This window comes from Symsagittifera roscoffensis, chromosome 7 (genome assembly GCF_963678635.1).
Source record: "Symsagittifera roscoffensis chromosome 7, txSymRosc1.1, whole genome shotgun sequence".
Classification (NCBI taxonomy): domain Eukaryota; kingdom Metazoa; phylum Xenacoelomorpha; order Acoela; family Convolutidae; genus Symsagittifera; species Symsagittifera roscoffensis.
This window is the reverse complement of record NC_087068.1, coordinates 17670666-17683343: the sequence shown is the minus strand read 5'-3', so window position 1 is coordinate 17683343 and position 12678 is coordinate 17670666. Positions and strand designations below refer to the sequence as shown.

At 36.3% G+C, this 12678-nt stretch overlaps 1 protein-coding gene across 1 annotated transcript; it reads left to right on the top strand.

The window, feature by feature from the left end:
• The first annotated feature begins 128 nt into the window (after positions 1 to 128).
• LOC134851497 (uncharacterized) lies at positions 129 to 6771 on the top strand. Its single transcript, XM_063867617.1, has 4 exons — positions 129 to 2139; positions 4244 to 4519; positions 4978 to 5103; positions 5217 to 6771. Exons 1-4 carry the CDS (start codon positions 132 to 134, stop codon positions 5690 to 5692), a joined length of 2886 nt encoding a protein of 961 aa, XP_063723687.1. The 5' UTR covers positions 129 to 131; the 3' UTR covers positions 5693 to 6771.
• The last annotated feature ends 5907 nt before the right edge of the window (positions 6772 to 12678 follow it).

Sequence of the window (12678 nt, the reverse complement as noted above, 5' to 3'; positions counted from 1 at the left end):
TCACTATTTAAAGCCAATGACCTTTTGAAAAGGTAGCAAGCAATATATTTCCCCAAACATACCAGATTCGAAACCAGAAACTAAGTTAATATTTTGTATTTACTTGAGAAGAAATTAAATTCCCTACAGAAATGGACCCTATTGAAGACGAAGAGTCGCAATCTTCAGGATGTGTAACCGAAACTGACGATGATGACACAAGTGCAGCATCTTCAGTTGCCGGAGACGCGACACCGGACAACGCGTCCGCAACAAATCAATCTAATGCTTCCGCGGGATCGGAGCTATCAGGACGCGTAGTAGTGGAGAAAACAGAGTTAGCCCCAATTTTGGAGGATGAGGTTCTGGAAATTGAACCGACACCAGTAGCTGCGGTTACGACAACCCCAGTCGTTGCCAATGCCACCGAGGACCAACAGAGTTGCAATGTTAGCGCATCTGCAATCAATACCAATACAGATTTACCTCCAGTTTACGAAGAGGAAGAGGTGGACGATGATGGAAATGCAGCAGCAACGCCTCTCCCGCCGTATCATCACAACGCTGATACAACTTCCCTTATGTCGCCAAACGATGACGCCATATCAATCACAACCTCTACAGATTTCCACCGACAAAGGTCTTCTTTTATGGGGGGAACGCACCCCGAGCTGCTCAGCCGACTTCTAGCATCGGGTATTGGGGCCGACGATGATGACGAAACTCCGAACCTGCCTTACCAAGGAGCCCCGAACGGAGGTTACGGATGGTCGATAACTGCAATCTCTTTCTTCACATTCCTAATTGTTGAAGGAGTTTTCTATTCATTCGGAGTTTTCTTTCCCCATTTTATCCGACATTTCAATGCCGATGAATCGGTTGTTACCTGGGTTGGATCTGTAGCCGGTGGGTCGAGTTATTTATTCGGACCTTTTGCTAGCGTTCTAGTAGATAAATTCGGACTTCGTGCTGTAAGTCTTGGCGGATGTCTATTAGGTGCAGTAGCTCTAGGATTCTGTGTCCTGGCACCCAACGTTTACTTTCTGATATTTTCATGGGGCCTGATGTTTGGAATCAGCACGACCATTGCAACTTTGCCATGTCACTTTGCACTTAGTCTTTGGTTCGACACCAGACGAGGTCTGGCCACGGGTCTCGGAGTAGCGGGAGGTGGTCTGGGCTCCGTATTGTTTCCGCCTTTCGTATCTATTCTTATCGGCCATATAAATTGGAAAGCTGCTATGTTATTTCTCTGCATTGTTTACTTCTTGATGACAATGGCTGTTGTGTTTTTGAAACCTGTTCCAGCTATCAAGCTACCGGACTCTCATATGAGTTTGAGTGATATTGTTGAACAAGGTGACCTAAGGAATGTATTTCACAATCCAGGAAGACTTAGGCTGCAAGCGTTTCGCAAGGCAGCGTTTAGTATAAATAGTACAGCGACTAACTCTATGTGGAGGCTCTCGCAAGAGAACATAACGGGAGGCCAAACATCAATCAATGACATCGCAACAATTGGACGAAGTCAATTTTCCCTGGAAAATTCCCATACGCATTTGGGTTCGTCGTTTCTAGAAAAACCAGAACACCAACAAAAATTATCATCGTATTCAAATTTCATGCAACATTTTCTTTGGAACCAAAACAGAAAACCAAGTCGGGGTCTTGCTCTGGCCCCTTCAGAAGAGGTGCTAGGAAGTCAGAATCATGTCAACGAGGCGTCGCTTGGTGCCTCCAAGGCCGAGAATCTCAACAAGCCGGAGACTCCGATTCCAACGGCATCGCCTGGGATCGGGATACCGGCTGTGCTGATAAATAAAGGGACCGATGACCAGGCAGAATTGAAAAAGATGGTGCCGCCTAGAAGACCTTTGAGAAGATTTGACATTTTCTACAGCGGAAGTACTTTGAACTTAGAAAGAGCGCCGCGATCGATTATTAACTTGAATTCAACCTGGGCGTTTCACGAGAAGTCACACGAGTTGGAGAAAATTGTCGATTTGAGCTCGGGAAAGCAGTCAGAAGGGAAAAATTCGAAGCCAGAATCAAGCGCTCCTCAAAGTACGATAGAGCTGCTGGCACACATGCTGAACATGAAGCTAATGAAGCAGACGAGCTTCCTCCTCTTCATGTTGAGCTACTTCATCTTCATGCTGGGTGAGATTTGTAAACCTTTTGCTTCCCAGAAGCGAAACTGCCTTCAGCGATATGGCTAATTACGTCTTGGCGATTGCTTTTGGTTGAAAAGAGTAGGTATCCTCCGCTTGGATTGCACCCCAAACTTCATGAAATTCCTTTTTGTGTTATTTTGAGGAACGGATTTTTAAAATTGAGAGCCATTTTGGTCTCCTTGATAAAAAGGCCAGTAGAGCAATAAATTGGTCATTACTTAGGAAGACTCAAATTTTTCAGCTTCTTGATTTCTTTTTTACTTTTACTTAATCAGTAATGGTCGCTGAACGAAATTTCGGTGTGCGTGCTGTAAATAGATGTATCAGTATATTACCATTTCAGTAAACCAAATTATGAAACAATTACTTGACATTTACGTAAACGGTTGCGTCATGTTAGTACTTACTCAGTTTAAAATAAACGCATAAAGAAATCAAATTGGGTAATTTCATTTTCGGTTTACTGATCTGATCTGCCCGTTTTCGGGTTGCTGATACATCGGTTTACTGACCTATCACCGAAAGTTCACGAAAAACTCTCGATTGAAATATTATAAACTGAATAGCAAACAGTGCATGCAGCATATAGACTAGTCTTTATTTTCAGGTCTACTGCTTTTTAACTTCAGCTTGAAAATAATGACTCACAATTAAATAATGACGTCTGTCTCGCGTTGGATTGAATTACGTACTGTTTTTTTTACTTACGTTTCAACGACTTTTAGATCATGTTTTCATGCGACTATTGTTGTTTGTTTTTAAGTTACTAAGTTATTTGTTCATACACCATTGCATGAATAATTAAACATGAAAGAACAACCAGAGGGCTTGGTTCATTATAAACATGGTAGAGCTAACGGATAGATCCTATAATTTGACTTTTTAATTGTTTTTTTACTGTTCTGCTGCACTGTAATATATTTTTGTTCCGACTTTCGTAACGAAAGTAACGGAATATTTGTGCTCGGGGTGGGTTTTTTTCTTCAGACAAATTTCGACTTTTTAACTAGCCATTTTTGACGACATTTTTAAAATATCTTTCAAAAGCTATTGTTGCCCTGAGCTTAAATTTGAAAAGATATTTCACCTGTGACCATTTTTCATAAAGTTATGAGGGTTTAAAGATTGCCATTTTGACCAATTTGGGACAATTAACGCGCGATATATTTCGCGCTATTAACGCCTAAGCGGAGATTTAATCCAACTTAGAAATCGCTCCAAATTGGTTCAAGGAAGCTTATATGTCATAATTGATTTGTTAATAGGAGCAAAATCTGTCACTTTGTACTTAATATGGCGTGTGGGGAGATGTTTTCACAAAAAAATCTCAATTTTTTTTGTAATTTTATTACATTTAAATTTTTCATGGTATTGCTGCTCCATATACCTTAAAAGGCAGTCGGAACATTCAGGGCTTTGCCCTGATACGAGCAGTCTTGTTTTCATTTATTATGCATTTATCATTTATGATTCCAATGTCTGGGAAAGATTGTACAGTTTTGATCAAAAGAAATCAGGGTCAACTTAGTTGCCCAGTGTTCTCAAATAAGGTTTACTCACTATCAAAAAAGTCTCCATCAGGAAAAGTCTAGGCCTTATTTTTTTTCTCATTGCAGCTCGATGGAAGTTGAAAAATTTTAGAACAAGTTTTTTTAACGGTTTCCTGGTCCATTAACACTTTCCCAACTAGCTTGACTTTTGGCTATGTTATGTTAATTTGATAAATTGAAATTGCTTCGAGCACTGCGAAAACTTTGATACTAATTAATGGATAATACAAATCGATTTTGCGGGCAGAATGCCAGGCTCTTTTTCCGTTTGTCACTTTTTATTCGCCTTGTTGGGTTAATATGCAATTTGGCATGTGAACTATCCGACCTAATGTAAACATTTTTAGTTTCGAACAGTCAAAAAATGGATGTCTTAAAGGAGTACCAAAGGGAGACCCTTTAAGTATAAATCCGCTATTGACTTGTTGGTTTTCTCTTAAAACTATTAAAATTAACGTTTTTATGAAGGGGCTTGAGGAAAAAGAGCCGGATGATAGTAGCGTACTCCTAATGCAACTGATATCATGAGTGGCTGTTCAGGTTTTTTCGTGCCCTTTGTCTTTTTGCCAACCCTGGTGGTGGACAAGGTGCCAGGTGTGACCCCCCAGCAGGCCAGCTACTTCATCCCCCTCATAGGCCTGACGAACACAGTGGGACGACTGGTGATGGGGGTGGTGGGTGATATGGGGTTCATGGATCCCTGTTACTTCAATGCAGTGGCTTTCCTAGCATGTGGACTTAGTACCTTCCTCATTCCCTTCTTCTCATCTCTCACAGCCTATGTGGTGTACGCGCTCACTTTTGGATTCTTCTGTGGTTAGTATTACGCTTGCACTTCAGTTGTTGGCGAACAAAAACCAATCAATAAGTGAGGGTATATACTTTGCTCGCATAAAAATATAGAACCTGTGATTAAAATTAGACTTATAGAACGTATGAATAAAGTCGCTCTGAGAATTGAACTAATTCAAAGAAAGAGACCTTACAACGGAAGTATTATAATTCAATGTTAACAGATGAGAGATTCGTTAATTTCGATTGATGTTCAACTTGGAATTTGGTTAATATACTGTTTAGACTAGGTTATGACATGCAAAATGCTAAGATAGTTCAACTGCAATCGCCAAAATGTTTTTTTTTCTAATACTTATGATGGCTTTAATTCCAGAGATTTTTTTTTTAAAACACTTTTTAAGTCTTTGTCTATGGATTCTCCTAGTGGTAAGTTGAAATCTTCCTTTAAAAGAAGTCCTTGAAAGAGATGTTTTGTGTAGCCTCCAGCAGCTGTCTTCGCTCTCTGGCGCTGCTGTCTTTGGTAGGTCTCGAGAACCTGACGAGTGGCTTCGGTATTGTCCTTTTCTTCCAGGGCATCGCCGCACTCCTGGGGCTTCCCCTAGCCAGTGAGTAAAAAAGCGCCATTGTTAGTTTCTGTGATTCAAAAGGGACAAGAAATTCTTGCGTCAAATCGCAGCGGTATCCTTCGTAAGGGAGTGTCGCATATATTTGTTTTCAGGCATAATCGGGAACGTGCTTGGCTCTTCTGGTGCACTTTTCATGGCCTCTAGTGTGACGTTCACACTAGCAGGACTAATTGGTCTACCTCTAAAACCCATCTCAGTAAGAGAGATCAGGAACTTCCAACGTCGAGAAGCACTCTCAGAGCTAGAAGCAGACGAAAAGAAGCTGGAACAGCAGGAGCAACTAAACCAGCCGGACTCTCCCACCGACATAGAGGACCACTCGCCTCTGAAGAAGGTGTCCGATTCCAGTGGAAATGTCCTGGAGGATCTGGACTGCCTCATTGTCCCGAAGAGGAGCCAATCATCGCCAGAAGAAGCTAGTATAAATTGCAATGGTGTGACAGAAAGTCACTCTCTATTGGGAATAGTGATACCAGAAGAGAAAGTGAAGGCGGCAACTCAAGTGTCAATAGCGGATGATTTGAATGAGGAGTGTGGCAAGGAAGAATTGGAAAAAAGTATGAGTTGAAACTGGAAAAGGTCAGAAAAAGCTTGTTGGAAAATAATGAAACTGACATAGCTGTTTCTAGTTCAGTTTCGTTATATGTGAACTTAACATGTGGCAATCCTTCTGTTTTGATGTTGGGTGGTACATTTTAGGTCACGTTTTCAATTCTTCGGGTAGTTTCTTTTTGAAAAACCACCTTACGGTTTCGAATTGTGAGACCATAAAAGGCCTCTGCTATCCATTGTCAATATGCGTGCTCCATTTTTATTCCTTTTTTTGTCAAACTTGTGTTGCAAACATGCAGTTACTAGTCATTGTCGTCTCGTCTTTATTATTTTTTTTGTTGACTTCGACCTTCTGCTAAAATTGGGACAATGACTCATATTTTAATCATTCAGCTCATTTCAACAGGTTACACAGTGTCAAAGACGTCTTTTCACTAACCCTATTACCCTATTCTCTGCTATTTTTTCTTCAAGTTCGGATATCTGAAATATAAGTTTTTACTTCTTGTCGCATTAAATGAATTTCAGTTAGGTTTAAGACTCCGAAAAGGGAGAGTTTGAAGCTTTGATACATGTATGAATAACTGGTCTCAAAAATAATATGAACAATGGATTCTTGAGTTCAAAATGATTTAGATTAAAATAATTCAAATCTGGCATTGTTAGATTGGGGCGATAAGGGATCAGTTTATCATATTGTATCGAAGTTTTTGAAGGTCTGGGGTTGTTAGGGAAAAGGTAATCAGCATTGTCTACTATACTAAAAGGTGCTCAGATTATGTCAACAAACTATCTGCATTATGCAGGGGTGCTCATTATTGTGTTATGTTGACTGCAATCCAATTTACCAATAATTGTTCATGAATGGACGACCTAGTAAGTTAAAAGTAGATGCTTTTTGTAGATAGGTCTTAATTTTGTAGATTATTTTAAACGCACTACTATCCTTTCGCATTCTAATTCCATCATGACATTCTGAAAGCTCGGCTCTAGTTTCCCGAGTTCATTCTGTTTGTTTGTTTATTTGTTTGTTTCTCTTTTCGGCATACTGACTTATTAACACTTGTGCAATCTAAATTTATCGACCAGTTAGTTGAAACAAAGTGGCTGGTTTTTCATCGCCAAATTTTGGAACAACTTGTTTATAGATTATAGTGAAATTTCTTTTCAGATATAGTTTAAGGAGAGTAGATGTCATCGCATAATAAATTTTTTGTTGATCCATTTTTTAACAAGCTAAGTTGCATTTAATGCACAGGTAAAACCGAAACGAACTTAATTTCTAACTCAAGATTATGAATTTTTTCTTTTTTTTTTGCTGGGCGGTATAACAAGAGACAACGTATGGATGCGTACTCGTTTAGAAGTCTGAGCGCGTAGCAAACCTCATTAGTAAATGTGCTCCATTGAATGAATGCTCCATTGAATGTGCTCGAGTAAATGAATTGCATGTGTTCTTAAATTTCTGTCTTTACAGAAAATCTTTCAAGGTAAGAATGTATAAAAGTTGAATGCAACCTCATATTGCGAGTTCCTGTCACGGGCTCATAAATTTCCCCTCGTAATGAAATTTTTCCAGCATTTAAGAAGGATTTGACTGTAAGCCACTGTTTTTAGTTAAACTGATACACGCAGTTTTTATCAGATTTTGTTTGTTCCTGTTAATATAAATGAAATGATGGCAAGATGGTTTGAATTCGATCTGGACAAATTATAGGAAAATCATGCTCTTTTTGAGAATTTTAACTATGACCATTAAATATCAAGTTATCAGTGTTAATAAACATGAACAAGCAATTTGAGTGGTCGATTAGCCAATTTCTACAGATAGAGTTTTAGCTGTTAACTGAAAACTCTTAATTCATCATCGTTTAAAATTTCCAAAAAAAGTTTCATTTTTAATTTTTTTAAATTCACTACTTCTAGGATAATTAATTTTGAGTGTCAACGAACGAAGTGTCAATAACCTATCAAAGTTTTTTTGTTTTTCGCTGGAAAAATTATAAACCCTAACGATAATCAAGGGTATAGCAACCGTTCACTAGACATTTCTCTCGTGAATAACTTAATTTGCAGAATGGTTAAATGGCAATCAATAGCATCTGAGAGGAAGTTAGAGGAAGTTAAGAGTTCATGTAAAGTAAAAAAAAAAGATTTCGGTACCTAAAATTTTCAGCTGATTGTCGGTGCTGGAGGTCTTTCAGCCATAACTCTGTCGACTTACTCATAACTTTTTCTTTAATTTGTTGATTTAATTTGATAATTGTTCAACCGTATAAAAAATTAAGCCGACCTCACATACCCTCAATTAATATGAAAAAATTATACCAAAAAAAACTTCCGATTTTTAAATTTGTGAAACAAATTTGGTCGGCATAATTTTTTAAGTTTTGATTGTGTAACCGGCTTTTATTTATTATGTCTTTTCTGGTGAGTTAATTGTGTTTGTGAAGTTTTCGCCTTGTGTTCCATATAATTTTTGTGTAACAAATTCTTAGTCAACAGCTGATAGGTTTTTTTGGTTTTTCTTGCTTGGTACCTCGAATTGTTTGGGAAGGTTGCTGTTTTGCTTGATGCGTGTGAGATTAAGCATGTGTAAAGTGCTAATAAATCCAAAAACATCAGTTCAGTAACTTTTGAACTTTCTTTTTTCTGGAAGAGTTGTTTAAATGTTTTAAACTCATCTTGAGTGCTATTTGTCCTCAATATATTTTTTTATTCTATAATTTTGCACAGTTTAAAATTTTAAAACAGTGTGGTGGTATCGTTTTTGTTCTTAGTTTTTCTCGAGCTTTTTCTGGGAACTTGTTGAACCAATCAAAATTAGTTTCTAGATTTTGATTTTTTGGGTAAGGATTTATTTTTCAAATGAAGGATCGATTTTTAGTTTGGTATATTTTGATTTTTCTTTATAAGCTTTTTTGTTTTTGATTCATTTTGTTTGTTTTCGTCTTGATTGTTTTCATAAATTTTTATTTCCAGAAAAAATTGTGGTTTTTGGATTATTTAAAAATTTTGTGTGGTTTACAAAGGTTTCATCGCTTGTCTTATGAGCAATTTAAAGCAATGCAGTCAAGTTAGTTGGTATTGGACAAAAATTGTTGCTTGTTGATATTTTATTTGTTTGTTTGCTAATGATTAAACGAACTCGCGAAACAGAATTTTCAAGTTTTTCTTATTTTATACTTTCAATTTTCAGCATAGCATGTGGTGCGAGGCTCGGCTTAGCCGCAGTGTAAAATTTGACTCAGTTTTTTCTATAGTTTGGTTTTAAGTTGCATTTTAAACCCAATTCTAAATAATTTGGATCACTAGACGGAAGATAAACTACGCTCTTAACAAAATTTCAAAATTGAATTGAATCTTCCAAAATTGACTTGATTTTTCAAAATTACCTGCAAATTTTCTGAATTCTTTTTTGATCCAGTTCTTACACAACCAAACTTGCAAGTGTTATGTTACAATAGGAGTAGATTTTTTGCGCAATTCAATTCGAAAATAAATTTGATCATTTGGTGGCTTTTTTGCTGCATAGTATTATCAGTTCAATAGTTGAATAGTATGTTCTCCGTTTTATGAGCGGCTAGTGCTGCTGTTTTTCGAGCGTCATTATAAAAGCTTAAAAGTGAAGTCGACTTGGATGCTAGAAATTTGTGATTCGATTCCAGTAAAAAGCATTTTTCTTACAGATCAATTTAGTCTTGCGTGCGATGTGTTTTGTATGAACCTTCTTTTTTTGCCGTATGTTAAGAGTCCGTGGCTGAAAGGTTAGGGTGGGGATTCTTTGTTTCTAGGTCGAGCCTCGAATTCGTCCTGTTCAGTTTTTTCACTAATTCCAGGCTAATGGGTCGATAAAAAATGGTCGATAAAAAAAAATTTGGATCCAAAAGAAAAGCAAAATTTGAGATTTTTTCCCGTTCATTTTTGCGAGGATAACAGATGTCAAGAATTGTTCTTTCAACCGCTCAGTAAATTTGTTTTCGAAAACATAGATTGCAATGGTGCGCTTTCATAAAATTTTATCAGGACCCTTCACGATAACATCTAGACAAATTATTTACGAACAAAACATTATTGGGATGAAATTTCTTTAGGAAAACCGGCTGTTATGTGATCATCAGTTTGATTTTTGGAAGTATGGAAGAACTCAGGTGAATTGCTTTTGTAAATAGCCGCGTAAAACAAAAATCAAGACGCTGAACGATTTTGTAAAATTGTTTTTAAGTTACATTCATGCATCCATTTGAAGTTTAAATCGGTAAGCTATGCAGTTTTTTTAGTTTTCCATCAAACATTTTCGATTTTTTAGGCTCAAAAACTATATTTTCACAAAAAAAGTAACCTTTTTAAAATCGCAAGCAAAAAAAAACTGTTTCTAGAGTACAAGCAATTTTTTCCGAATTTTCATAAGGAATCTTGGTGATAACATCTGGAGCAATCGTATGTGCGCAAAAAATTTTGAGTTGAAATTAAATCTCAAGAGTTGAAGGTTATTTTATTCTAGGTTCGATTCCCTAAAAGTGGGGGTTTGCTTCCTGGTAGAGTTATTTCTCCCAATTGGAAATGATACCAAAATACAAACTGTAAACGCTGAATATTTTTAGTAAAATTGGTTTTGAAGTTATTCTTGAGCCTAACATCTGGAAATTGAAGCTGATACACTCTAAAAAAAGTGGACGTAAATTTACCTTAAAAAGTATCCAAAAATAACTCAACAGTTGAGGCAAAAGGTTCTCACTTTAACCTTACCTCAATCCACCTCGACTACTAACATAACGCGCCTCAACTTTTCCTTAAAATCTGCGCGAAATTACCTTATTTTTTTTACCTCAAGTCACCCCAAATTTACCTTAAAAAGTTACCTTAACTAAATAAGTAAAACTACCTTAAGCCACCTAAACTATTTCCTTAACTCACCTATATTTTACATTAAAAATTCAGGTGAAATTACTTTGGTTTTTACCTTAAGTTAACCCAAGTTTACCTTGAAAATTCACCTTAACATTTACACTTTCCGGATAACAACTTAAGGAGTTTTTAGTGCCTCATTGCCTGTTTTTGGTTGACTAGTCTTGAAGATATTGAAAACAACGCTCTTGATTTTCCATTTTGTATTGATAGTAAAAACAATTTCTAATTGTGATTTTCACCCATTTTCGAAAACCCAAAAATTATATGTTTTGAGACTTTTTAAATCAGAATAGCTGTTTTTCTTGCTTTTGCTTAAAATTTCAAGTTTTGAAAGAAGATCGATTGAACTTCTTTGATTTGTTTTCCCATTTAGGTTACTGGAAAGCTGAAACTTGAAAAGATAAGTTTTTATAGATCTTGAAAAAATGCGCTGGACACAATTTGGACTGTTTAGTTGGTGAAAATTAATGGAAGGGAATTGTTTTGTAATCGTACGTTAATGCTACTAAGTTTGATTATTAGATTTTTGTTTTTGGTTGTTACTGTCCTTAAAATTCAATTCCTTTCTTCATCAGCACAAAAAATTTAAAAACGTTAGTAAAAAGTCAGAAATATTCTCTAAGTTTGATTAATTGACTATTGCAGCGGAGAAATCACGGTAAGATCTAGAGCACTCAAACTTCCAAAGTGTCACCTGTATGTTTGGTTCCAGGAGAGACCGGTCGAATTCCACGGATTTGCTTGCAAAAAAATTGATTCTTTTAACTACCAAAAAATACAAAAAAAAGAATTCGCAAGTGTTTTTGAGAATCTGAATGTCAATTTATCAGATAGCACAGCCGCAGATTGATTCTGATAAGTTTTTAAGGGTAATGAACGCAATGAGTACTCTTATAAAGGTCTTGATTTTTTTTCGGTAATTTATCGAAGCTATCAGAACAACTTGAATTGTTTCAAATTTTCAGTAATTGAATTGCTTGCTTCAGAGGTTTGTTCCGATTTTTTTTCAGACAAGCGTTTCAATGTTTCAAAATTTTGAAAAGGTTGTTTCAAGATTTCTCATCTTTTTTTCGAGCCAATATTAGCTATCGAACAAAGTGGTTTAAAATAATTTTTATGACTTGATAGCCTGATTTACAAGGTTGTTTCTTTGTTTAGTGCTCGCAATTTTTTGCAAATTCACTCAAGCTAGAAAATAACTTGAGAGCTTGCTTCGGTAGCTTTTAAGCTTTAACTCGCCCAATTAGGCGATCATTTTTAGTTTAGCTATGGATGTTAAGCCTTCAAAACAGTTTCGAACGTTTGAATTTTTTTTTTTTTTTTATTATTTTCTTATTTTATTTTATTTTATTTTGTTATTTTATTATTTTTTTTTTATTATTTTATTTTTTTTTATTTTATTAATTCTGTCGAATATGTTCCTAGTGCATAATGTATTGTCTGGTTGATGTTCTGGAGTCAGCAGAGCCATCTGAGGTTGGCTATATCCAGTAGCGGATTTAGTGGGAGGGGGGGGGGGCGTTTGCCTCCTTCAGAGATTCGACCCCCTGCTGACACAAAGGGTCTCCACTTTGTACTATTTTAAGATATCCATTTTGGCTAACGGACCCTAAAAATTGCTAAAGGCGCTTTTGGCGCCAATATTTACTAATTTTGAGTGGGAAGACCTAAAGAAAAGACCTTAAAGATCTATTTGGTCGATCTAAATAAGCCGGAAAAAGAATCATTACAATCCTGGAAGAAAGTTTTGAACGCCTTTAAAAAAGCGATGTTTCAAAAAGCATACACTAAAAGTTAGACGAAACTATTTTCAAATGAACTTTGTTTTAATTGAACTTTGCAATAAGCTTATTTGAGCTGCGAAAAGTGAACATATTCTTATTTTGTTTAAAAAAGCGCCTTTAGTGGTGTAGTGCGCAAGCTTAAATGAATACATTAATTTGCATTTTTCTAAAGATTTCAATAGTACCGGCAAGTTATGGACAATTTGTTTGTGGAGCTCTGATTTTTCAGGTTTGAATAGTTGGCCTAATTAGATGAATACAATTTCGCTTAAAGAGAATAAATCAAAAGACGGTGTTAGCGAAAAGA

Coding starts and splice junctions, on each gene's coding strand:
- LOC134851497 (XM_063867617.1), top strand. CDS start 132: ATGGACCCTATTGAAGACGAAGAGTCGCAATCTTCAGGATGTGTAACC. Junction 2,140..4,243: donor CTACTTCATCTTCATGCTGG/GTGAGATTTGTA, acceptor GTGGCTGTTCAG/GTTTTTTCGTGCCCTTTGTC. Junction 5,104..5,216: donor CCTGGGGCTTCCCCTAGCCA/GTGAGTAAAAAA, acceptor ATTTGTTTTCAG/GCATAATCGGGAACGTGCTT.